This window comes from Oncorhynchus mykiss, chromosome 4, assembly GCF_057628025.1.
Source record: "Oncorhynchus mykiss isolate SJ-2025 chromosome 4, ASM5762802v1, whole genome shotgun sequence".
NCBI classification, from domain to species: domain Eukaryota; kingdom Metazoa; phylum Chordata; class Actinopteri; order Salmoniformes; family Salmonidae; genus Oncorhynchus; species Oncorhynchus mykiss.
The window spans coordinates 3,424,997-3,452,764 of NC_143025.1; the positions used below are offsets into that span (position 1 = coordinate 3,424,997).

Here is a 27,768-nt window from a genome sequence, read left to right on the forward strand (position 1 = left end):
GGTACTCAGATCTATTAATTACAGACTGGTACTCAGATCTATTAATTACAGACAGGTACTCAGATCTATTAATTACAGACTGGTACTCAGATGATTAATTACAGACAGGTACTCAGATCTATTAATTACAGACTGGTACTCAGATGATTAATTACAGACAGGTACTCAGATCTATTAATTACAGACAGGTACTCAGATGATTAATTACAGACAGGTACTCAGATCTATTAATTACAGACAGGTACTCAGATGATTAATTACAGACAGGTACTCAGATCTATTAATTACAGACAGGTACTCAGATGATTAATTACAGACAGGTACTCAGATCTATTAATTACAGACAGGTACTCAGATGATTAATTACAGACAGGTACTCAGATCTATTAATTACAGACTGGTCCTCGGATGTGTTATTTACAGACTGGTACTCAGATCGGTTAATTACAGACTGGATTCTCCCCTGGGTTTTTAACTAGTTGTTGCTGCGGAGTTTTTCAATTTTTTTAATATTTTTTTTAACATAGTGGCGTAACCAGTCCACAAGGTGGGGGAGCGTATCTTTCACATTCTTTGAGGAGAACCATGTGAAAACTCTAAACGGACCTGCTCTGCTCACACACACAGGCTGGGGCTGAGCACGCACCCCTGAGGGGCCCCAGTGTTGAGGATCAGCGTGGCAGATGTGTTGTTACCTACCCTTACCAGCTGGGGGCGGCATGTCAGGATGTTCAGGATCCAGACACACACAGGCTGGGGCTGAGCACGCACCCCTGAGGGGCCCCAGTGTTGAGGATCAGCGTGGCAGATGTGTTGTTGCCTACCCTTACCACCAGGGGGCGGCCCATCAGGAAGTCCAGGATCCAGACACACACACACAGACAGTACCGGTCAAATGTTTGGACAAACCTACTTATTCAAGGGTTTATCTCTATTTTTTACTATTTTCTACATTGTAGAATCAACAGCGAAGACGTCAAAACTATGAAATAACACATATGGAATCATGTAGTAACCAACAAAAAGTGTACGCTGAAAGATGTGTTAACATTGTCAAGGAACGTGAAGTAGAGAATAGAACAAAAGTGAAATAAACCATAAATATTTACAGAAGACCTTTCAAATGTCACATTATAAAATAAATAAGCATAAATAAGGGTTGTATTTACAATGGTGTTTGTTCTTCACTGGTTGCCCTTTTCTCGTGGCAACGGGTCACAAATCTTGCTGCTGTGATGGCACACTGTGGAATTTCACCCAGTAGATATGGGAGTTTTTCAAAATTGGGTTTGTTTTCGAATTCTTTGTGGATCTGTGTAATCTGAGGGAAATATGTGTCTCTAATATGGTCATACATTGGGCAGGAGGTTAGGAAGTGCAGCTCAGTTTCCACCTCATTTTGTGGGCAGTGAGCACATAGCCTGTCTTCTCTTGAGAGCCATGTCTGCCTACGGCGGCCTTTCTCAATAGCAAGGCTATGCTCACTGAGTCTGTACATAGTCAAAGCTTTCCTTAATTTTGGGTCAGGTGAAATACCTCAGTGTGTCATCACAGCAGCAAGACTGTGTACTCTCTGTTTAGGGCCAAAAGCCTTCTCTCTCTCTCTCTCTCTCTCGCTCTCGCTCTCGCTCTCGCTCTCGCTCTCGCTCTCTCGCTCTCTCGCTCTCTCGCTCTCTCGCTCTCTCTTTCTCTCTTTCTCTCTTTCTCTCTTTCTCTCTTTCTCTCTCGTTCTCTCGTTCTCTCGTTCTCTCGTTCTCTCGTTCTCTCGTTCTCTCGTTCTCTCGCTCTCTCGCTCTCTCGCTCTCTCGCTCTCTCGCTCTCTCGCTCTCTCGCTCTCTCGCTCTCTCGCTCTCTCGCTCTCTCGCTCTCTCTTTCTCTCGCTCTCTCTCTTTCTTTCTTTCTTTTCGGTTTATTAAATACCCAATTGACTAATTAACTACAATGACCATAATCCATTTTTCTTCTGGCTTTGAGACGTTTCACTTGCCAAAATCTGTCCAAAATAAGCCCAACGAGTTTCTATGTTCTTAAGTTTGTCTCTTGACTTCCTGAAGACAGTACAGAGATAATATTGGAGAACAGAGATAATATTGGAGAACAGAGATAATATTGTCTGACTAGATAAATATGATGACTGAAGACAGTACAGTATGAGGAGAACAGAGATAATATTGTCTGGCTGACTGACTAGATAAATATGATGACTGAAGACAGTACAGTATGAGGAGAACAGAGATAATATTGTCTGACTAGATAAATATGATGACTGAAGACAGTACAGTATGAGGAGAACAGAGATAATATTGTCTGGCTGACTGACTAGATAAATATGATGACTGAAGACAGTACAGTATGAGGAGAACAGAGATAATATTGTCTGGTTGACTGACTGACTGCTACTGTCTGAACAGAGATAATATTGTCTGACTAGATAAATATGATGACTGAAGACAGTACAGTATGAGGAGAACAGAGATAATATTGTCTGGCTGACTGACTAGATAAATATGATGACTGAAGACAGTACAGTATGAGGAGAACAGAGATAATATTGTCTGGCTGACTGACTAGATAAATATGATGACTGAACACAGTACAGTATGAGGAGAACAGAGATAATATTGTCTGACTAGATAAATATGATGACTGAACACAGTACAGTATGAGGAGAACAGAGATAATATTGTCTGGTTGACTGACTGACTGCTACTGTCTGAACAGAGATAATATTGTCTGACTGACTGACTGACTGCTACTGTCTGAACAGAGATAATATTGTCTGGTTGACTGACTGACTGCTACTGTCTGAACAGAGATAATATTGTCTGGCTGACTGACTGACTGCTACTGTCTGAACAGAGATAATATTGTCTGGTTGACTGCTACTGTCTGAACAGAGATAATATTGTCTGGTTGACTGACTGACTGCTACTGTCTGAACAGAGATAATATTGTCTGGTTGACTGCTACTGTCTGAACAGAGATAATATTGTCTGGTTGACTGCTACTGTCTGAACAGAGATAATATTGTCTGGTTGACTGCTACTGTCTGAACAGAGATAATATTGTCTGGTTGACTGCTACTGTCTGAACAGAGATAATATTGTCTGGTTGACTGACTGACTGCTACTGTCTGAACAGAGATAATATTGTCTGGTTGACTGCTACTGTCTGAACAGAGATAATATTGTCTGGTTGACTGCTACTGTCTGAACAGAGATAATATTGTCTGGTTGACTGCTACTGTCTGAACAGAGATAATATTGTCTGGTTGACTGACTGACTGCTACTGTCTGAACAGAGATAATATTGTCTGGTTGACTGCTACTGTCTGAACAGAGATAATATTGTCTGGTTGACTGCTACTGTCTGAACAGAGATAATATTGTCTGGTTGACTGCTACTGTCTGAACAGAGATAATATTGTCTGGCTGACTGACTAGATAAATATGATGACTGAACACAGTACAGTATGAGGAGAACAGAGATAATATTGTCTGGCTGACTGACTGACTGCTACTGTCTGAACAGAGATAATATTGTCTGGCTGACTGACTGACTGCTACTGTCTGAACAGAGATAATATTGTCTGGTTGACTGACTGACTGCTACTGTCTGAACAGAGATAATATTGTCTGGCTGACTGACTGACTGCTACTGTCTGAACAGAGATAATATTGTCTGGTTGACTGACTGACTGCTACTGTCTGAACAGAGATAATATTGTCTGGCTGACTGACTGACTGCTGCTACTGTCTGAACAGAGATAATATTGTCTGGTTGACTGACTGACTGCTACTGTCTGAACAGAGATAATATTGTCTGGCTGACTGACTGCTGCTACTGTCTGAACAGAGATAATATTGTCTGGTTGACTGACTGACTGCTACTGTCTGAACAGAGATAATATTGTCTGGCTGACTGACTGACTGCAGCTACTGTCTGAACAGAGATAATATTGTCTGGTTGACTGACTGACTGCTACTGTCTGAACAGAGATAATATTGTCTGGTTGACTGACTGACTGCTACTGTCTGAACAGAGATAATATTGTCTGGCTGACTGACTGACTGACTGCTACTGTCTGAACAGAGATAATATGATCACTTTTTAAAGGAATGAAAATTAATAAAGTCATCAAATAAAAATCTGAAAATAAAATAAGTGATATTGTAATATTTCGTAGTAATTTCCTGTTGTTCTAGTGATGTCTACCCAGTGTAGACTCGACAGAGACGATGGAATACAGTCAATTGAATGTTCACCATTTTTAGGCTTTTTGGGGATTTTTTACATGAAAAAAAACCCCCTCCAAAAATCAATGTAACCTCATTCTTTCATAATATATTTTCCTTCCGTTGTAGAATGTCTGCTGTAACCCGCAGGCTAATGTAGGCCTATCCGGTGAGATATTAGATACACACACCGTCTGCCTCCTCAGCCTGTTGTTAATGTGCACCCAGAGACCCAATCCCAGTCCTAGTAGTTAGCCATGTGAATGTACCTGTATTGATCCAATCAGAGCAGGGCCGGAGGGCTCTAAATGGATCACTGGATCATTACAATGATTTAGTCCCAGACAGACAGGCCTGAGGCTGGGGGGGAGAGGCCATGAAGGCTTTAGGCAATGGCCCTTAGTCCCAGACAGACAGGCCTGAGGCTGGGGGGAGAGGCCATGAAGGCTTTAGGCAATGGCCCTTAGTCCCAGACAGACAGGCCTGAGGCTGGGGGGAGAGGCCATAATGGCTTTAGGCAATGATTCAGTCCCAGACAGACAGGTCTGAGGCTGGGGGGGGGAGAGACCATGAAGGCTTTAGGCAATGATTTAGTCCCAGACAGACAGGCCTGAGGCTGGGGGGTAGAGGCCATAATGGCCCTTAGTCCCAGACAGAGAGGCCCGAGGCTGGGGGGGAGAGGCCATAAAGGCTTTAGGCAATGATTTAGTCCCAGACAGACAGGCCCGAGGCCACACTAAAACACTGTGCATGTTTGAGATACTAGACTATAAATGTAAGTAGTGTGGTTAGTCAGTTAACAGACAGTTGACAAGGTAGATGAAACAGTCAGGATAAGAGGAAGGAGTTCAGCCACTTGGAGTGAAAGAGGCACACATCACCTGCCTCCTCGTTTTCCCTACAGTGGAGAGGAGTGGAGTGGAGTGGAGTGGAGTGGAGAGGACTCACTCATCATTTAGTCAGTCAGTCCAGCTGTTCTCACTGCTCCTCCATCCACCCTCCCTCTCTCTCTCCCCTCTCTCTCCCCTCTCGCTCTCCCCTCTCCCCCTCTCTCTCTCCCCTCCTCTCTCTCTCTCTCTCTCTCCCCTCTCTCTCTCGCCCCCCCTCTCTCTCTCTCTCTCCCCTCTCTCTCTCTCCCCTCCTCTCTCTCTCTCTCTCTCTCCCCTCTCTCTCTCGCCCCCCCCCCCTCTTTCTGTGTGTAATGTTTTAAATATCTCTCATGTCAATATCATGCAGTTTAGAGAGGATGTTGAGTCGAGCACTACCGCCCGCAGCAGTAATTGTCCGTAAGCGCTGTAAACATCAGCGTACCGACACAGGGTACGAACGAAGTCATTCTACTACCTATGTACTTTTACAGCTTTCTAAATTGGAATTTCGTCCTCTTTGTGTGTTTTTTTTTTTTCCAGACCGAGATCGGCAAGCGGCTCAACGCGATTCTAGCTCAAATTATGCCTTTCCTGTCACAAGAGGTGAGTGTGTTTTTTGGGGGTGTTTCTCGTGTCACACTGTGGAGTGTCTGAAGTTAGAGGTGACCACGTAGAGCTGGTCATTGTGCATATTTAGTCAGGATGGCACTGTCGTACTGTCTGAACAAGGTTAGATGCTTTTGAATAATTGCGTATGGCACTCGTCTCTAATTCAAGTTTATCCACTCGTGTGAATAAAATGGTCTTGTTTTTAAATTCTTTTTTTTTTTTTTATTGTTCAAAACACAATCTATCTTTGTCATCTAGAATGTGAATGTAAAGTGTGTTGTTGTGATTGTAAAGTGTGTTGTTGTGATTGTAAAGTGTGTTGTTGTGATTGTAAAGTGTGTTGTTGTGATTGTAAAGTGTGTTATTGTGTGTGGGGAAGATGAGACCCATGATCGGTCTACTCTGTTTGTTGTTTACAACTGTAGGGTTGTAAAATTCTCGAATAGGAGTAAGAATGACATTTTCTGGAAAAAGCAGGGAATTTCACAACCCTAGAGCTGTCTATATAGATGAAGTGTCCTAACCGTTCCCTCTGTTTCTCTCCCCCCCCCCACCCTATAGCACCAACAGCAGGTAGCCCAGGCAGTAGACCGAGCTAAACAGGTCACCATGACTGAGCTCAATGCCACCATCGGGGTACGTGGGCTTCCCAATCTGCCCCTCACCGTGTGTAAACCTTCTTCTTTTAAATTATTATTATTATTATTATTATTATTATTATTATTATTTTAAATCTTCATTTAATAAACACCAGCTAGGCCAGGGACAAATCTGCATTAACGTGACTACTGTACCGACTACCCATTTCCAACAGTCTAGTCTAAAAGTACCTGTGTCCAGCTGCTGGCCTGACAACAGTCTCTCCGATTTAGCAGACACAGTGAATTACACATGATCACAGAGTAATATATATAATATTAATCACACATTTATTCACGTTAGTTCACGTCTTCCCTTACTGCCAGGTTTGTGTCTTTCGTCGTGGATTATTCAGGTGTGATTCGAGATGGTGAAGGTTGTTTACTGTGGTTGTTGTATCAGGACTGTAGTTCACCTGACAGGGGATGGGATGTGTCAGACAGGGCTGTCTGTTGCAGTAGCTGTTAGTCTGTGGTCATATAGTCAGCTCCCCTCTATAGTGTTGCAGTACCTGTTAGTCTGTGGGCAGTACCTGTTAGTGTGTGAGCAGTACCTGTTAGTGTGTGAGCAGTACCTGTTAGTGTGGGCAGTACCTGCTAGTGTGGGCAGTACCTGTTAGTGTGGGCAGTACCTGCTAGTGTGGGCAGTACCTGCTAGTGTGGGCAGTACCTGTTAGTGTGTGGGCAGTACCTGTTAGTGTGTGGGCAGTACCTGTTAGTGTGTGGGCAGTACCTGTTAGTGTGGGCAGTACCTGCTAGTGTGGGCAGTACCTGTTAGTGTGTGGGCAGTACCTGTTAGTGTGGGCAGTACCTGTTAGTGTGTGGGCAGTACCTGTTAGTGTGTGGGCAGTACCTGTTAGTGTGTGGGCAGTACCTGTTAGTGTGTGGGCAGTACCTGTTAGTGTGTGGGCAGTACCTGTTAGTGTGTGGGCAGTACCTGTTAGTGTGTGGGCAGTACCTGTTAGTGTGTTGGCAGTACCTGTTAGTGTGTGGGCAGTACCTGTTAGTGTGTGGGCAGTACCTGTTAGTGTGTTGGCAGTACCTGATAGTGTGTGGGCAGTACCTGTTAGTGTGTGGGCAGTACCTGTTAGTGTGTTGGCAGTACCTGTTAGTGTGTGGGCAGTACCTGTTAGTGTGTGGGCAGTACCTGTTAGTGTGTGGGCAGTACCTGTTAGTGTGGGCAGTACCTGCTAGTGTGTGGGCAGTACCTGTTAGTGTGGGCAGTACCTGTTAGTGTGTGGGCAGTACCTGTTAGTGTGTGGGCAGTACCTGTTAGTGTGTGGGCAGTACCTGTTAGTGTGTGGGCAGTACCTGTTAGTGTGTGGGCAGTACCTGCTAGTGTGTGGGCAGTACCTGTTAGTGTGGGCAGTACCTGTTAGTGTGTGGGCAGTACCTGTTAGTGTGTGGCAGTACCTGTTAGTGTGGGCAGTGCCTGTTAGTGTGGGCAGTACCTGTTAGTGTGTTGGCAGTACCTGTTAGTGTGGGCAGTACCTGTTAGTGTGTGGGCAGTACCTGTTAGTGTGTGGGCAGTACCTGTTAGTGTGTGGGTAGTACCTGTTAGTGTGTGGGCAGTACCTGTTAGTGTGTGGGTAGTACCTGTTAGTGTGTGGCAGTACCTGTTAGTGTGTGGGCAGTACCTGTTAGTGTGTGGGCAGTACCTGTTAGTGTGTGGGCAGTACCTGTTAGTGTGTGGGCAGTGCCTGTTAGTGTGGGCAGTACCTGTTAGTGTGTGGGCAGTACCTGTTAGTGTGGGCAGTACCTGTTAGTGTGTGGGCAGTACCTGTTAGTGTGTGGGCAGTACCTGTTAGTGTGTGGCAGTACCTGTTAGTGTGTGGGTAGTACCTGTTAGTGTGTGGGCAGTACCTGTTAGTGTGTAGTCATATAGTCAGCTCCCCCTCTATAGTCATATAGTCAGCTCCCCTCTATAGTCATATAGTCAGCTCCCCCCTCTATAGTCATATAGTCAGCTCCCCTCTATAGTCATATAGGCAGCTCCCCTCTATAGTCAGCTCCCCCTCTATAGTCAGCTCCCCCTCTATAGTCATATAGTCAGCTCCCCTCTATAGTCATATAGGCAGCTCCCCTCTATAGTCAGCTCCCCCTCTATAGTCATATAGTCAGCTCCCCTCTATAGTCATATAGGCAGCTCCCCTCTATAGTCATATAGTCAGCTCCCCCTCTATAGTCAGCTCCCCCCTCTATAGTCATATAGTCAGCTCCCCCTCTATAGTCATATAGTCAGCTCCCTCTCTATAGTCATATAGTCAGCTCCCCCTCTATAGTCATATAGTCAGCTCCCCCCTCTATAGTCATATAGTCAGCTCCCCCTCTATAGTCATATAGTCAGCTCCCCCCTCTATAGTCATATAGTCAGCTCCCCCTCTATAGTCATATAGTCAGCTCCCCCCTCTATAGTCATATAGTCAGCTCCCCCTCTATAGTCATATAGTCAGCTCCCCCTCTATAGTCAGCTCCCCTCTATAGTCAGCTCCCCCTCTATAGTCATATAGTCAGCTCCCCTCTATAGTCATATAGTCAGCTCCCCTCTATAGTCATATAGTCAGCTCCCCCTCTATAGTCATATAGTCAGCTCCCCCTCTATAGTCATATAGTCAGCTCCCCCTCTATAGTCATATAGTCAGCTCCCCCTCTATAGTCATATAGTCAGCTCCCCCTCTATAGTCATATAGTCAGCCCCCCCTCTATAGTCATATAGTCAGCTCCCCCTCTATAGTCATATAGTCAGCTCCCCCTCTATAGTCATATAGTCAGCTCCCCCTCTATAGTCATATAGTCAGCTCCCCCTCTATAGTCAGCTCCCCTCTATAGTCAGCTCCCCCTCTATAGTCATATAGTCAGCTCCCCCTCTATAGTCAGCTCCCCCTCTATAGTCATATAGTCAGCTCCCCCTCTATAGTCATATAGTCAGCTCCCCCTCTATAGTCATATAGTCAGCTCCCCTCTATAGTCATATAGTCAGCTCCCCCTCTGTAGTCATATAGTCAGCTCCCCTCTATAGTCATATAGTCAGCTCCCCCTCTATAGTCATATAGTCAGCTCCCCTCTATAGTCATATAGTCAGCTCCCCCTCTGTAGTCATATAGTCAGCTCCCCCTCTATAGTCATATAGTCAGCTCCCCCTCTATAGTCAGCTCCCCCTCTATAGTCATATAGTCAGCTCCCCCTCTATAGTCATATAGTCATCTCCCCCTCTATAGTCATATAGTCAGCTCCCCCTCTATAGTCATATAGTCAGCTCCCTCTCTATAGTCATATAGTCAGCTCCCCTCTATAGTCATATAGTCAGCTCCCCTCTATAGTCAGCTCCCCCCTCTATAGTCAGCTCCCCCTCTATAGTCAGCTCCCCCTCTATAGTCATATAGTCAGCTCCCCTCTATAGTCAGCTCCCCCCTCTATAGTCAGCTCCCCCTCTATAGTCATATAGTCAGCTCCCCCCTCTATAGTCAGCCCCCCCTCTATAGTCATATAGTCAGCTCCCCCTCTATAGTCATATAGTCAGCTCCCCCTCTATAGTCATATAGTCAGCTCCCCCTCTATAGTCATATAGTCATCTCCCCCCTCTATAGTCATATAGTCAGCTCCCCCTCTATAGTCATATAGTCAGCTCCCCCTCTATAGTCATATAGTCAGCTCCCCTCTATAGTCATATAGTCAGCTCCCCCTCTGTAGTCATATAGTCAGCTCCCCCTCTATAGTCATATAGTCAGCCCCCCCTCTATAGTCATATAGTCAGCTCCCCCTCTATAGTCATATAGTCAGCCCCCCCTCTATAGTCATATAGTCAGCTCCCCCTCTATAGTCATATAGTCAGCTCCCCCCTCTATAGTCATATAGTCAGCTCCCCTCTATAGTCAGCCCCCCCTCTATAGTCATATAGTCAGCTCCCCCTCTATAGTCATATAGTCAGCTCCCCCTCTATAGTCATATAGTCAGCTCCCCCTCTATAGTCATATAGTCAGCTCCCCTCTATAGTCATATAGTCAGCTCCCCCTCTGTAGTCATATAGTCAGCTCCCCCTCTATAGTCATATAGTCAGCCCCCCCTCTATAGTCATATAGTCAGCTCCCCCTCTGTAGTCATATAGTCAGCTCCCCCTCTATAGTCATATAGTCAGCTCCCCCCTCTATAGTCATATAGTCAGCTCCCCCTCTATAGTCATATAGTCAGCTCCCCCCTCTATAGTCAGCTCCCCCTCTATAGTCATATAGTCAGCTCCCCCTCTATAGTCAGCTCCCCCTCTATAGTCATATAGTCAGCTCCCCCTCTATAGTCATATAGTCATCTCCCCCTCTATAGTCATATAGTCAGCTCCCTCTCTATAGTCATATAGTCAGCTCCCCTCTATAGTCATATAGTCAGCTCCCCTCTATAGTCAGCTCCCCCCTCTATAGTCAGCTCCCCCTCTATAGTCAGCTCCCCCTCTATAGTCATATAGTCAGCTCCCCTCTATAGTCAGCTCCCCCCTCTATAGTCAGCTCCCCCTCTATAGTCATATAGTCAGCTCCCCCCTCTATAGTCAGCCCCCCCTCTATAGTCATATAGTCAGCTCCCCCTCTATAGTCATATAGTCAGCTCCCCCTCTATAGTCATATAGTCAGCTCCCCCTCTATAGTCATATAGTCATCTCCCCCTCTATAGTCATATAGTCAGCTCCCCCTCTATAGTCATATAGTCATCTCCCCCTCTATAGTCATATAGTCAGCTCCCCCCTCTATAGTCAGCTCCCCCTCTATAGTCATATAGTCAGCTCCCCCTCTATAGTCAGCTCCCCCTCTATAGTCATATAGTCAGCTCCCCTCTATAGTCATATAGTCAGCTCCCCTCTATAGTCATATAGTCATCTCCCCCTCTATAGTCATATAGTCATCTCCCCCTCTATAGTCATATAGTCAGCTCCCCCTCTATAGTCATATAGTCAGCTCCCCCCTCTATAGTCAGCCCCCCCTCTATAGTCATATAGTCAGCTCCCCCTCTATAGTCATATAGTCAGCTCCCCCCTCTATAGTCAGCCCCCCCTCTATAGTCAGCCCCCCCTCTATAGTCATATAGTCAGCTCCCCCCTCTATAGTCAGCCCCCCCTCTATAGTCATATAGTCAGCTCCCCCTCTATAGTCATATAGTCAGCTCCCCCCTCTATAGTCAGCCCCCCCTCTATAGTCATATAGTCAGCTCCCCCTCTATAGTCATATAGTCAGCTCCCCTCTATAGTCAGCCCTCCCCCTCTCTGCTTTCCTGGTTTAATTAGCTTTGGTTTTCAATAAGGATCGTCATCTCATCCCTCATTGGCTCACTGCTGACCTGGATAGGATCGCTGTTAGTACTGCTGCTGGTGGGAATTACAGACAGCGGGTGAGAACCAACAACCAGCCTGTCGGTTCTGCCATTAGCCCAGTGCTGGAGCCACAGGAGACCTGACACAGCATCCGCACTCAGCCAGCCAGCTTACATTATAATTACGGTTACATTATAAAGCTCACCGTAGTTTCCCACAACAGTTGAGCCAGTCATGTGTTTGTTTGTAAATAACACCACAGGAGACAGAGGTAGCTGGTGAGTCTGTCGGGAGCTGGTGAGTCTGTAGAGAGCTGGTGAGTCTGTAGAGAGCTGGTGAGTCTGTAGAGAGCTGGTGAGTCTGTAGAGAGCTGGTGAGTCTGTCGGGAGCTGGTGAGTCTGTAGAGAGCTGGTGAGTCTGTAGGGAGCTGGTGAGTCTGTAGAGAGCTGGTGAGTCTGTAGAGAGCTGGTGAGTCTGTCGGGAGCTGGTGAGTCTGTAGAGAGCTGGTGAGTCTGTAGAGAGCTGGTGAGTCTGTAGAGAGCTGGTGAGTCTGTAGAGAGCTGGTGAGTCTGTCGGGAGCTGGTGAGTCTGTAGAGAGCTGGTGAGTCTGTAGAGAGCTGGTGAGTCTGTAGAGAGCTGGTGAGTCTGTAGAGAGCTGGTGAGTCTGTCGGGAGCTGGTGAGTCTGTCGAGAGCTGGTGAGTCTGTCGAGAGCTGGTGAGTCTGTAGGGAGCTGGTGAGTCTGTCGGGAGCTGGTGAGTCTGTAGAGAGCTGGTGAGTCTGTAGGGAGCTGGTGAGTCTGTAGGGAGCTGGTGAGTCTGTCGAGAGCTGGTGAGTCTGTCGAGAGCTGGTGAGTCTGTAGAGAGCTGGTGAGTCTGTAGGGAGCTGGTGAGTCTGTAGGGAGCTGGTGAGTCTGTAGGGAGCTGGTGAGTCTGTAGGGAGCTGGTGAGTCTGTAGGGAGCTGGTGAGCCTGTAGAGAGCTGGTGAGTCTGTAGAGAGCTGGTGAGTCCATTAGCGAGTCCCTGCTGTGCGGTGCACATGATGTGAACCGGATCACCAAGTCTAGGTCCAAAAGGCTTCTTAACAACTTCTACCCCCCAAGTCATGAGACTGTACCCTAATACCCTGTATATAGCCTCCACATTGACTCTGTACCAGTACCCCCTGTATATAGCCTCCACATTGACTCTGTACCGGTACCCCCTGTATATAGCCTCCACACTGACTCTGTACCGGTACTCCCTGTATATAGCCTCCACATTGACTCTGTACCGGTACCCCCTGTATATAGCCTCCACATTGACTCTGTACCGGTACCCCCTGTATATAGCCTCCACATTGACTCTGTACCGGTGCCCCCTGTATATAGCCTCCACATTGACTCTGTACCGGTACCCCCTGTATATAGCCTCCACATTGACTCTGTACCGATACCCCCTGTATATAGCCTCCACATTGACTCTTTACCGGTACCCCCTGTATATAGCCTCCACATTGACTCTGTACCGGTTCCCCCTGTATATAGCCTCCACATTGACTCTGTACCGGTACCCCCTGTATATAGCCTCCACATTGACTCTGTACCGGTACCCCCTGTATATAGCCTCCACATTGACTCTTTACCGGTACCCCCTGTATATAGCCTCCACATTGACTCTGTACCGATACCCCCTGTATATAGCCTCCACATTGACTCTTTACCGGTACCCCCTGTATACAGCCTCCACATTGACTCTGTACCGGTTCCCCCTGTATATAGCCTCCACATTGACTCTGTACCGGTACCCCCTGTATATAGCCTCCACATTGACTCTTTACCGGTACCCCCTGTATATAGCCTCCACATTGACTCTGTACCGTAACACCCTGTATATAGCCTCCACATTGACTCTGTACCGTAATACTTTGTATATAGCCTCCACATTGACTCTGTACCGGTAGCCCCTGTATATAGCCTCCACATTGACTCTGTACCGTAACACCCTGTATATAGCCTCCACATTGACTCTGTACCGTAATACCCTGTATATAGCCTCCACATTGACTCTGTACCGGTACCCCCTGTATATAGCCTCCACACTGACTCTGTACCGGTACCCCCTGTATATAGCCTCCACATTGACTCTGTATTGGTACCCCCTGTATATAGCCTCCACATTGACTCTGTACCGGTACCCCCTGTATATAGCCTCCACATTGACTCTGTACCGGTACCCCCTGTATATAGCCTCCACATTGACTCTGTACCGGTACCCCCTGTATATAGCCTCCACATTGACTCTGTACCGGTACCCCCTGTATATAGCCTCCACATTGACTCTGTACCGGTACCCTCTGTATATAGCCTCCACATTGACTCTGTACCGGTACCCCCTGTATATAGCCTCCACATTGACTCTGTACCGGTACCCCCTGTATATAGCCTCCACATTGACTCTGTACCAGTACACCCTGTATATAGCCTCCACATTGACTCTGTACCGGTACCCCCTGTATATAGCCTCCACATTGACTCTGTACCAGTACACCCTGTATATAGCCTCCATATTGACTCTGTATTGGTACCCCCTGTATATAGCCTCCACATTGACTCTGTACCGGTACCCCCTGTATATAGCCTCCACACTGACTCTGTACCGGTACCCCCTGTATATAGCCCCGCACATTGACTCTGTACCGGTACCCCCTGTATATAGCCTCCACATTGACTCTGTACCGGTACCCCCTGTATATAGCCTCCACATTGACTCTGTACCGGTACCCCCTGTATATAGCCTCCACACTGACTCTGTACCGTTACCCCCTGTATATAGCCTCAACACTGACTCTGTACCGGTACCCCCTGTATATAGCCTCCACATTGACTCGTTACCAGTACCCCCTGTATATAGCCTCCACATTGACTCGTTACCAGTACCACCTGTATATAGCCTCCACATTGACTCTGTACCGGTACCCCCTGTATATAGCCTCCACATTGACTCTGTACCGGTACCCCCTGTATATAGCCTCCACATTGACTCTGTACCAGTACACCCTGTATATAGCCTCCACATTGACTCTGTACCCCCTGTATATAGCCTCCACATTGACTCTGTACCAGTACCCCCTGTATATAGCCTCCACATTGACTCTGTACCAGTACCCTCTGTATATAGCCTCCACATTGACTCTGTACCGGTACCCCCTATATATAGCCTCCACATTGACTCTGTACCGGTACCCCCTGTATATAGCCTCCACAATGACTCTGTACCAGTACACCCTGTATATAGCCTCCACATTGACTCTGTACCGGTACCCCCTGTATATAGCCTCCACATTGACTCTGTACCGGTACCCCCTGTATATAGCCTCCACATTGACTCTGTACCGGTACTCCCTGTATATAGCCTCCACATTGACTCTGTACCATTACACCCTGTATATAGCCTCCACATTGACTCTGTACCAGTACACCCTGTATATAGCCTCCATATTGACTCTGTATTGGTACCCCCTGTATATAGCCTCCACGTTGACTCTGTACCGGTACCCCCTGTATATAGCCTCCACACTGACTCTGTACCGGTACCCCCTGGCTATAGCCTCCACATTGACTCTGTACCGGTACCCCCTGTATATAGCCTCCACATTGACTCTGTACCGGTACCCCCTGTATATAGCCTCCACACTGACTCTGTACCGTTACCCCCTGTATATAGCCTCAACACTGACTCTGTACCGGTACCCCCTGTATATAGCCTCCACATTGACTCGTTACCAGTACCCCCTGTATATAGCCTCCACATTGACTCTGTACCGTAACACCCTGTATATAGCCTCCACATTGACTCTGTACCTTAATACCCTGTATATAGCCTCCACATTGACTCTGTACCGTAATACCCTGTATATAGCCTCCACATTGACTCTGTACCGTAATACCCTGTATATAGCCTCCACATTGACTCAGTACCGTAATACCCTGTATATAGCCTCCACATTGACTCGGTACCGTAATACCCTGTATATAGCCTCCACATTGACTCAGTACCGTAACACCCTGTATATAGCCTCCACATTGACTCTGTACCGGTACACCCTGTATATAGCCTCCACATTGACTCTGTACCGGTACCCCCTGTATATAGCCTCCACATTGACTCTGTACCGTAATACCCCCTGTATATAGCCTCCACATTGACTCTGTACTGGTACCCCTGTATATAGTCTCCACATTGACTCAGTACCGTAACACCCTGTATATAGCCTCCACATTGACTCTGTACTGGTACCCCCTGTATATAGCCTCCACATTGACTCTGTACCGGTACCCCCTGTATATAGCCTCCACATTGACTCTGTACCGGTGCCCCCTGTATATAGCCTCCACATTGACTCTGTACCAGTACACCCTGTATATAGCCTCCACATTGACTCTGTACCGGTACCCCCTGTATATAGCCTCCACATTGACTCTGTACCGGTACTCCCTGTATATAGCCTCCAAATTGACTCTGTACCGTAATACCCTGTATATAGCCTCCACATTGACTCTGTACCGGTACCCCCTGTATATAGCCTCCACATTGACTCTGTACCGTAATACCCTGTATATAGCCTCCACATTGACTCTGTACCGGTACCCCCTGTATATAGCCTCCACACTGACTCTGTACCGGTACCCCCTGTATATAGCCTCCACACTGACTCTGTACCGGTACCCCCTGTATATAGCCTCCACATTGACTCTGTACCGGTACCCCCTGTATATAGTCTCCACATTGACTCTGTACCGTAACACCCTGTATATAGCCTCCACATTGACTCGTTACCAGTACCCCCTGTATATAGCCTCCACATTGACTCTGTACCGTAACACCCTGTATATAGCCTCCACATTGACTCTGTACCTTAATACCCTGTATATAGCCTCCACATTGACTCTGTACCGTAATACCCTGTATATAGCCTCCACATTGACTCTGTACCGTAATACCCTGTATATAGCCTCCACATTGACTCAGTACCGTAATACCCTGTATATAGCCTCCACATTGACTCGGTACCGTAATACCCTGTATATAGCCTCCACATTGACTCTGTACCGTAATACCCTGTATATAGCCTCCATATTGACTCTGTACCGGTACCCCCTGTATATAGCCTCCACATTGACTCTGTACCGGTACCCCCTGTATATAGCCTCCACATTGACTCTGTACCGTAATACCCTGTATATAGCCTCCACATTGACTCTGTACCGGTACCCCCTGTATATAGCCTCCACATTGACTCTGTACCGTAACACCCTGTATATAGCCTCCACATTGACTCTGTACCGATACCCCCTGTATATAGCCTCCACATTGACTCTGTACCGTAATACCCTGTATATAGCCTCCACATTGACTCTGTACCGGTACCCCCTGTATATAGCCTCCACATTGACTCTGTACTGTAACACCCTGTATATAGCCTCCACATTGACTCTGTACCGTAACACCCTGTATATAGCCTCCACATTGACTCTGTACTGTAACACCCTGTATATAGCCTCCACATTGACTCTGTACCGGTACCCCCTGTATATAGCCTCCACATTGACTCTGTACCGGTACCCCCTGTATATAGCCTCCACATTGACTCTGTACCGTAACACCCTGTATATAGCCTCCACATTGACTCTGTACCGGTACCCCCTGTATATAGCCTCCACATTGACTCTGTACCGGTACCCCCTGTATATAGCCTCCACATTGACTCTGTATCGGTACCCCCTGTATATAGCCTCCACATTGACTCTGTACCGTAATACCCTGTATATAGCCTCCACATTGACTCTGTACCGGTACTCCCTGTATATAGCCTCCACATTGACTCTGTACCGGTACCCCCTGTATATAGCCTCCACATTGACTCTGTACCGGTACCCCCTGTATATAGCCTCCACATTGACTCTGTACCGGTACCCCCTGTATATAGCCTCCACATTGACTCTGTACCGTAACACCCTGTATATAGCCTCCACATTGACTCTGTACCGGTACCCCCTGTATATAGCCTCCACATTGACTCTGTACCGGTACCCCCTGTATATAGCCTCCACATTGACTCTGTACCGTAACACCCTGTATATAGCCTCCACATTGACTCTGTACCGGTACACCCTGTATATAGCCTCCACATTGACTCTGTACCGGTACCCCCTGTATATAGCCTCCACATTGACTCTGTACCGGTACCCCCTGTATATAGCCTCCACATTGACTCTGTACCGGTACTCCCTGTATATAGCCTCCACATTGACTCTGTACCAGTACCCCCTGTATATAGCCTCCACATTGACTCTGTACCGTAATACCCCCTGTATATAGCCTCCACATTGACTCTGTACCGGTACCCCCTGTATATAGCCTCCACATTGACTCTGTACCGGTACCCCCTGTATATAGCCTCCACATTGACTCTGTACCGGTACTCCCTGTATATAGCCTCCACATTGACTCTGTACCGGTACCCCCTGTATATAGCCTCCACATTGACTCTGTACCGGTACCCCCTGTATATAGTCTCCACATTGACTCTGTACCGGTACCCCCTGTATATAGCCTCCACATTGACTCTGTACCGGTACCCCCTGTATATAGTCTCCACATTGACTCTGTACCGGTACCCCCTTTATATAGCCTCCACATTGACTCTGTACCGGTACCCCCTGTATATAGCCTCCACATTGACTCTGTACCGGTACCCCCTGTATATAGCCTCCACATTGACTCAGTACTGTAATACCCTGTATATAGCCTCCAAATTGACTCTGTACCGTAATACCCTGTATATAGCCTCCACATTGACTCTGTACCGGTACCCCCTGTATATAGCCTCCACATTGACTCTGTACCGTAATACCCTGTATATAGCCTCCACATTGACTCTGTACTGGTACCCCCTGTATATAGCCTCCACATTGACTCTGTACCGGTACCCCCTGTATATAGCCTCCACATTGACTCTGTACCGGTACCCCCCTGTATATAGCCTCCACATTGACTCTGTATCGGTACTCCCTGTATATAGCCTCCACATTGACTCTGTACCGTAATACCCTGTATATAGCCTCCACATTGACTCTGTACCGGTACTCCCTGTATATAGCCTCCACATTGACTCTGTACCGGTACCCCCTGTATATAGCCTCCACATTGACTCTGTACCGGTACCCCCTGTATATAGCCTCCACATTGACTCTGTACCGGTACCCCCTGTATATAGCCTCCACATTGACTCTGTACCGTAACACCCTGTATATAGCCTCCACATTGACTCTGTACCGTAACCCCCTGTATATAGCCTCCACATTGACTCTGTACCGGTACCCCCTGTATATAGCCTCCACATTGACTCTGTACCGTAACACCCTGTATATAGCCTCCACATTGACTCTGTACCGGTACTCCCTGTATATAGCCTCCACATTGACTCTGTACCAGTACCCCCTGTATATAGCCTCCACATTGACTCTGTACCGTAATACCCCCTGTATATAGCCTCCACATTGACTCTGTACCGGTACCCCCTGTATATAGCCTCCACATTGACTCTGTACCGGTACCCCCTGTATATAGCCTCCACATTGACTCTGTACCGGTACTCCCTGTATATAGCCTCCACATTGACTCTGTACCGGTACCCCCTGTATATAGCCTCCACATTGACTCTGTACCGGTACCCCCTGTATATAGTCTCCACATTGACTCTGTACCGGTACCCCCTGTATATAGCCTCCACATTGACTCTGTACCGGTACCCCCTGTATATAGTCTCCACATTGACTCTGTACCGGTACCCCCTTTATATAGCCTCCACATTGACTCTGTACCGGTACCCCCTGTATATAGCCTCCACATTGACTCTGTACCGGTACCCCCTGTATATAGCCTCCACATTGACTCAGTACTGTAATACCCTGTATATAGCCTCCACATTGACTCTGTACCGGTACCCCCTGTATATAGCCTCCACATTGACTCTGTACCGTAATACCCTGTATATAGCCTCCACATTGACTCTGTACTGGTACCCCCTGTATATAGCCTCCACATTGACTCTGTACCGGTACCCCCTGTATATAGCCTCCACATTGACTCTGTACCGGTACCCCCCTGTATATAGCCTCCACATTGACTCTGTACCGATTCTCCCTGTATATAGCCTCCACATTGACTCTGTACCGTAATACCCTGTATATCGCCTCCACATTGACTCTGTACCGTAATACCCTGTATATAGCCTCCACATTGACTCTGTACCGTAATACCCTGTATATAGCCTTGTTATTGTTCTTTTTTTGTTCTTTTTTAAAACTTTATTTAGTAAATATTTTCTTTACTCTTATTCTTCTTAAATCTGCATTGTTGGTTAAGGGCTTGTCAGTAAGCATTTCACGGTAAGGTCTACCTACCTACACCTGTTGTATTCGGCGCATGTGACAAATAACATTTAATTTAATCCAAAGGTCAAGGTTTAATCCAAAGGTCAAGGTTTAATCCAAAGGTCAAGGTTTAATCCAAAGGTTTAATCCGAAGGTCAAGGTTTAATCCAAAAGTCAAGGTTTAATCCAAAGGTTTAATCCAAAGGTCAAGGTTTAATTCAAAGGTTTAATCCAAAGATCAAGGTTTAATCCAAAGGTCAAGGTTTAATTCAAAGGTTTAATCCAAAGGCCAAGGTTTAATCCAAAGGTCAAGGTTTAATCCAAAGGTTTAATCCGAATGTCAAGGTTTAATTCAAAGGTTTAATCCAAAGGCCAAGGTTTAATCCAAAGGCCAAGGTTTAATCCAAAGGCCAAGGTTTAATCCAAAGGTCAAGGTTTAATTCAAAGGTTTAATCCAAAGGTCAAGGTTTAATTCAAAGGTTTAATCCAAAGGCCAAGGTTTAATCCAAAGGTCAAGGTTTATTCCAAAGGTTTAATCCGAAGGTCAAGGTTTAATTCAAAGGTTTAATCCAAAGGCCAAGGTTTAATCCAAAGGCCAAGGTTTAATCCAAAGGCCAAGGTTTAATCCAAAGGCCGTGGTCTATATTTGGTCCAACCTGATAGTTTTCCTCTGAATCATTTAGCGTTCATTTGATCTCTGTGTCGGTCGGGGTTGGTTGGTTGTAAGTGGGGGACGTGTCATGCTGTTTGTGACTACTACCTAGGCAGCATTAATAATTCATGTCACGACGGCTGTGCAGTCGAGGCCAGCAGCCTCATGCATATTGTGCAGCAATCAAGGTGTGGTGAGGCAGCGTGTGGGTGGTGAGGGGGCGTGTGGGTGGTGAGGGGGCGTGTGGGTGGTGAGGGGGCGTGAGGGTGGTGAGGGGGCGTGAGGGTGGTGAGGGGGCGTGAGGGTGGTGAGGGTAGTGAGGGGGCGTGAGGGTAGTGAGGGGGCGTGAGGGTAGTGAGGGTAGTGAGGGTGGTGAGGGAGCGTGAGGGAGCGTGCGGGAGCGTGAGGGAGCGTGCGGGAGCGTGAGGGAGCGTGCGGGAGCGTGAGGGAGCGTGCGGGAGCGTGAGGGTGGTGAGGGAGCGTGTGGGTGGTGAGGGAGCATTATGGTGGTGAGGGTGGTGAGGGAGCGTGCGGGTGGTGAGGGAGCGTGCGGGTGGTGAGGGAGCATGTGGGTGGTGAGGGAGCGTGAGGGAGCGTGAGGGTGGTGAGGGAGCGTGTGGGTGGTGAGGGTGGTGAGGGAGCGTGTGGGTGGTGAGGGAGAGCGTGTGGGTGGTGAGGGAGCGTGTAGGTGGTGAGGGAGCGTATGGGTGGTGAGGGAGCATGTGGGTGGTGAGGGAGCGTGAGGGAGCGTGTGGGTGGTGAGGGTGGTGAGGGAGCGTGTGGGTGGTGAGGGAGAGCGTGTGGGTGGTGAGGGAGCGTGTAGGTGGTGAGGGAGAGCGTGTGGGTGGTGAGGGAGCGTGTGGGTGGTGAGGGAGCGTGTGGGTGGTGAGGGTGGTGAGGGAGCGTGTGGGTGGTGAGGGTGGTGAGGGAGCGTGTGGGTGGTGAGGGAGAGCGTGTGGGTGGTGAGGGAGCGTGTAGGTGGTGAGGGAGAGCGTGTGGGTGGTGAGGGAGCGTGTGGGTGTCTGTATTGTTGCTAAACAACCAAACCCGTCTATGGTCATTCACATTTTAATTGAGTAACAAACCAGTGTCTGTTTTGACCTGAGACTAGTAGCCTTTGCCTTCCTCAGGATGTACCTTCTGAGTACCCCAGCCTCCCTGACCTTTGAGGAAGCTATGAGAATACACATAGTATTCACTTGGACAAGAGTTAATGCTATAGACTATATATCAGGGTTGTTTATCTACAGAATGCCTTTGTTATTATTCTCCAAGACAACAGTATAACTAACGTACCTAGTAGGTCTTAAGTTCTTCTCCCTATAAACAAGTTTAACAAAAAAGACTACAAATGATTTGTATTTCAGTAGAGGCTTGTGAAAGAGATGGGGAGAGAGACAACACACATACTGCCATTATAGTCTTTAAGTATTCAGTGCTTGTAGATGGCTGTAATAAAGGATGTCTATTGGTGGTTCCTGAAGGGTTATTTAACCTGGTTTTAACCTGGTTTTAACCTGGTTTTATATACTGCTAAGTGTTCCTGAAGGGTTATTTAACCTGGTTTTAACCTGGTTTTATGTACTGCTAAGTGTTCCTGAAGGGTTATTTAACCTGGTTTTAACCTGGTTTTATGTACTGCTAAGTATTTCTGAAGGGTTATTTAACCTGGTTTTAACCTGGTTTTAACCTGGTTTTATGTACTGCTAAGTGTTCCTGAAGGGTTATTTAACCTGGTTTTAACCTGGTTTTAACCTGGTTTTATGTACTGCTAAGTGTTCCTGAAGGGTTATTTAACCTGGTTTTAACCTGGTTTTATGTACTGCTAAGTGTTCCTGAAGGGTTATTTAACCTGGTTTTATGTACTGCTAAGTGTTCCTGAAGGGATATTTAACCTGGTTTAATGTACTGCTAAGTGTTCCTGAAGGGTTATTTAACCTGGTTTTAACCTGGTTTTATGTACTGCTAAGTATTTCTGAAGGGTTATTTAACCTGGTTTTAACCTGGTTTAATGTACTGCTAAGTATTTCTGAAGGGTTTAACCTGGTTTTATGTACTGCTAAGTGTTCCTGAAGGGTTATTTAACCTGGTTTTATGTACTGCCAAGGGCTTTTTAACCCACATCCATTACGATCACCCACGTAGCATCGTTGTGTGTCTGTGCATCCACCAAACTGGATGTTGAAGAGAGTGAATATTAGTTTGTCGGTGTGTTTCCACTGTTGTTTTCATAGCGTCTCTTTGCCTGTCTGTGTGCTATTGTAAACGTTAACACCATGCGTGATATGAATTCACCCAGAGAGCGTTATGGTGTTAGTGGACAGCATGACATAATGGTGGGAATTAAGATTCATCTGTTTTTATCGAAAAGGGAATGGAGACACTTTTACTAAGTAAAGCCAAGCAAAGATATATATATTCTATCCACGTCTATAAACGTCAGTGCTACAGAGCCACACCCCTCTCAGTGCTACAGAGCCACGCCCCTCTCAGTGCTACAGAGCCACCCCCCTCTCAGTGCTACAGAGCCACCCCCCTCTCAGTGCTAATGAGCCACCCCCCTCTCAGTGCTACAGAGCCACCCCCCTCTCAGTGCTACAGAGCCACCCCCCTCTCAGTGCTACAGAGCCACGCCCCTCTCAGTGCTACAGAGCCACACCCCTCTCAGTGCTACAGAGCCACGCCCCTCTCAGTGCTACAGAGCCACGCTCCTCTCAGTGCTACAGAGCCACGCCCCTCTCAGTGCTACAGAGCCACGCCCCTCTCAGTGCTACAGACCTATATCCCCCTCTCAGTGCTACAGACCTATATCCCCCTCTCAGTGCTACAGACCTATATCCCCCTCTCAGTGCTACAGACCTATATCCCCCTCTCAGTGCTACAGAGCCACGCCCCACGTCTGCATGATGATATGTGATTGGTTAAGAGGCAGGAATTAGGTTTTTTCTCTCGAAAGGTCAACAGGAAAATGACACCCCCTGCCACAGGAAGTCGCCTGTCCTCCACTCAATCTGACAGGTTATGACCACTTTTGGCAGTGCCGTCATTCATGATTTTTAATTTATATATATATTTTTTTAATGTTGGTAATGATATTTAGGTTTTTAAAGAGTATTTCACAGTTGAAGTGTACCTATGATAAAAATTACAGACCTCTACATGCTTTGTAAGTAGGAAAACCTTCAAAATCGGCAGTGTGTCAAATACTTGTTCTCCCCACTGTATATATATATATATTCTCTTCACTGCATGTTACATTTTTTCTCAAATGTTACGATGAAATCCTTTGGAAAATGTTGCTTGTGGATACACTTCTCTTTCATCGATTCCTTTTATTTTTATGTACTGAGGTGTTTTCTGAATATAACTTTTTATTAGTCTTAGGCAATTCTTTGGAGGGGTTGTCACTGATTTACATTTTCAATGTTTGACTTTTATTTTTGAGTTTTAGAAATAGACAAAGAAGAGGATAATGCAGTCCCTGTCCATGAGGAGGACAGTGACGGCATGGCCGCCTTAGAGGAAGATGCTGAGCTACTGGGAGGCCGCCTTAGAGGAAGATGCTGAGCTACTGGGAGGCCGCCTTAGAGGAAGATGCTGAGCTACTGGGAGGCCGCCTTAGAGGAAGATGCTGAGCTACTGGGAGGCCGCCTTAGAGGAAGATGCTGAGCTACTGGGAGGCCGCCTTAGAGGAAGATGCTGAGCTACTGGGAGGCCGCCTTAGAGGAAGATGCTGAGCTACTGGGAGGCCACGTTAGAGGAAGATGCTGAGCTACTGGGAGGCCGCCTTAGAGGAAGATGCTGAGCTACTGGGAGGCCGCCTTAGAGGAAGATGCTGAGCTACTGGGAGGCCGCCTTAGAGGAAGATGCTGAGCTACTGGGAGGCCACGTTAGAGGAAGATGCTGAGCTACTGGGAGGCCGCCTTAGAGGAAGATGCTGAGCTACTGGGAGGCCGCCTTAGAGGAAGATGCTGAGCTACTGGGAGGCCGCCTTAGACGAAGATGCTGAGCTACTGGGAGGCCTTCTTAGAGGAAGATGCAGAGTTACTGGGAGGCCACCTTAGAGGAAGATGCTGAGCTACTGGGAGGCCTTCTTAGAGGAAGATGGCCTTGATGCTGAGCTACTGGGAGGCCTTCTTAGAGGAAGATGCAGAGTTACTGGGAGGCCTTCTTAGACGAAGATGCTGAGCTACTGGGAGGCCTTCTTAGAGGAAGATGGCCTTGATGCTGAGCTACTGGGAGGCCTTCTTAGAGGAAGATGCTGAGCTACTGGGAGGCCTTAGAGGAAGATGCTGAGCTACTGGGAGGCCTACTTAGAGGAAGATGGCCTTGATGCTGAGCTACTGGGAGGCCTTCTTAGAGGAAGATGCTGAGCTACTGGGAGGCCTTAGAGGAAGATGCTGAGCTACTGGGAGGCCTTCTTAGAGGAAGATGCTGAGCTACTGGCAGGCCTTCTTAGAGGAAGATGCTGAGCTACTGGGATGCCTTCTTAGAGGAAGATGCTGAGCTACTGGGAGGCCTTAGAGGAAGATGCTGAGCTACTGGGAGGCTGCCTTAGAGGAAGATGCTGAGCTACTGGGAGGCTTTCTTAGAGGTATATGCTGAGCTACTGGGAGGCCTTCTTAGAGGAAGATGCTGAGCTACTGGGAGGCCTTCTTAGATGAAGACGCTGAGCTACTGGGAGGCCTTCTTAGATGAAGATGCTGAGCTACTGGGAGGCCTTCTTAGATGAAGATGCTGAGCTACTGGGAGGCCTTCTTAGATGAAGATGCTGAGCTACTGGGAGGCCACGTTAGAGGAAGATGCTGAGCTACTGGGAGGCCACGTTAGAGGAAGATGCTGAGCTACTGGGAGGCCTTCTTAGATGAAGAAGCTGAGCTACTGGGAGGCCACGTTAGAGGAAGATGCTGAGCTACTGGGAGGCCACGTTAGAGGAAGATGCTGAGCTACTGGGAGGCCACGTTAGAGGAAGATGCTGAGCTACTGGGAGGCCACGTTAGAGGAAGATGCTGAGCTACTGGGATGCCTTCTTAGAGGAAGATGCTGAGCTACTGGGAGGCCTTAGAGGAAGATGCTGAGCTACTGGGAGGCTGCCTTAGAGGAAGATGCTGAGCTACTGGGAGGCTTTCTTAGAGGTATATGCTGAGCTACTGGGAGGCCTTCTTAGAGGAAGATGCTGAGCTACTGGGAGGCCTTCTTAGATGAAGACGCTGAGCTACTGGGAGGCCTTCTTAGATGAAGATGCTGAGCTACTGGGAGGCCTTCTTAGATGAAGATGCTGAGCTACTGGGAGGCCTTCTTAGATGAAGATGCTGAGCTACTGGGAGGCCACGTTAGAGGAAGATGCTGAGCTACTGGGAGGCCACGTTAGAGGAAGATGCTGAGCTACTGGGAGGCCTTCTTAGATGAAGAAGCTGAGCTACTGGGAGGCCACGTTAGAGGAAGATGCTGAGCTACTGGGAGGCCACGTTAGAGGAAGATGCTGAGCTACTGGGAGGCCACGTTAGAGGAAGATGCTGAGCTACTGGGAGGCCACGTTAGAGGAAGATACTGAGCTACTGGGAGGCCACGTTAGAGGAAGATGGCCTTGATGATGAACTACTGGGAGGCCACCTTAGAGGAAGATGCTGAGCTACTGGGAGGCCTTCTTAGACGAAGATGCTGAGCTACTGGGAGGCCTTCTTAGACGAAGATGCTGAGCTACTGGGAGAAGATGAGGATTGAGAGAAGGAGATCAAGGAGCCAGAGGAAGTTAAGGAGCTGCTAACTGAGGCCTGGGGGGGTTATTCAACTGGAATGTAACTATAAACAATGACCCCCTTCTTTTGCGTGTCCCCCTTCTCCTGCCTGTCCCCCTTCTCCTGCGTGTCCCCCTTCTCCTGCGTGTCCCCCTTCTCCTGCGTGTCCCCCTTCTCCTGCGTGTCCCCACTTCTCCTGCGTGTCCCCACTTCTCCTGCGTGTCCCCACTTCTCCTGCGTGTCCCCACTTCTCCTGCGTGTCCCCACTTCTCCTGCGTGTCCCTCCTTCTCCTGCGTGTCCCCCCTTCTCCTGCGTGTCCCCCCTTCTCCTGCGTGTCCTCCTTCTCCTGCGTCTCCTCCTTCTCCTGCGTCTCCTCCTTCTCCTGCGTGTCCTCCTTCTCCTGCGTGTCCTCCTTCTCCTGCGTGTCCCCCCTTCTCCTGCCTGTCCTCCTTCTCCTGCGTGTCCTCCTTCTCCTGCGTGTCCCCCCTTCTCCTGCGTGTCCCCCCTTCTCCTGCGTGTCCTCCTTCTCCTGCGTGTCCCCCCTTCTCCTGCCTGTCCTCCTTCTCCTGCGTGTCCTCCTTCTCCTGCGTGTCCCCCCTTCTCCTGCGTGTCCTCCTTCTCCTGCGTGTCCTCCTTCTCCTGCGTGTCCTCCTTCTCCTGCGTGTCCCCCGTTCGTATCCAAGACATCATGCCAGCCTCCCTTTGTTTCAGTCATACCTGGAATGGCCTTCGGGTATCGGACCTGTAAATTGTAATGACTTGTAAAATAATAATAATAATAAATTATTAAATTATAAATAAATAATGTTTTTCTTTTTGGAATTGTTCCTTTTCTTTACTTTTGACTTTTAGAAATTGATTAAAAAGTAAAAACTAATAATAATTGTTATATTATTTGTTTTATATTATATTGTGATGAAATTAGTGTTGAATCATGTTACGGTAGCAATTTTAAATATTAAAATGTTCAGGTTTGAATAAGACAATGTTTTCCGTTAAGATGCTTATTTCAATAAAGTTGTGTGGTTCATATTATATCACTTGTTTATGTCTTTATTTATACGTACGACTAAATGCTATTTGTAATTTATGTTGATGCTTACTGGTCTCCCGAGTGACACAGAGGTCTTAGACACTGCATCTCAGTGCAAGAGGCGTCACTACAGTACCCGGTTCGAATCCAGGCTGTATCACACCCGGCAGTGATTGGGAGTCCCATAGGGGGCGGCGTACAGTTGGCCCAGCGTCGTCTGGGTTTGGCCGGGGTAGACCTGTCATTGTAAATAAGATTTTGTTCTTAACTGACTTGCCTCGTTAAA

General features: G+C 47.6%; 1 protein-coding gene across 2 annotated transcripts in view; it reads left to right on the plus strand.

The window, feature by feature from the left end:
* tle3a (TLE family member 3, transcriptional corepressor a) overlaps positions 1-27,768 on the plus strand; it is a 129,969-nt gene that overhangs the window by 41,654 nt on the left and 60,547 nt on the right. The window contains exons 5-6 of one of the 2 annotated variants that reach the window (XM_090230836.1): positions 5,645-5,707; positions 6,275-6,349. In XM_090230836.1, the coding sequence (XP_090086962.1) occupies positions 5,645-5,707; positions 6,275-6,349 (138 nt within the window). Of the gene's footprint in view, positions 1-5,644; positions 5,708-6,274; positions 6,380-27,768 lie in introns of both variants that reach the window. The other variant, XM_036968662.2, reaches the window with a different exon arrangement.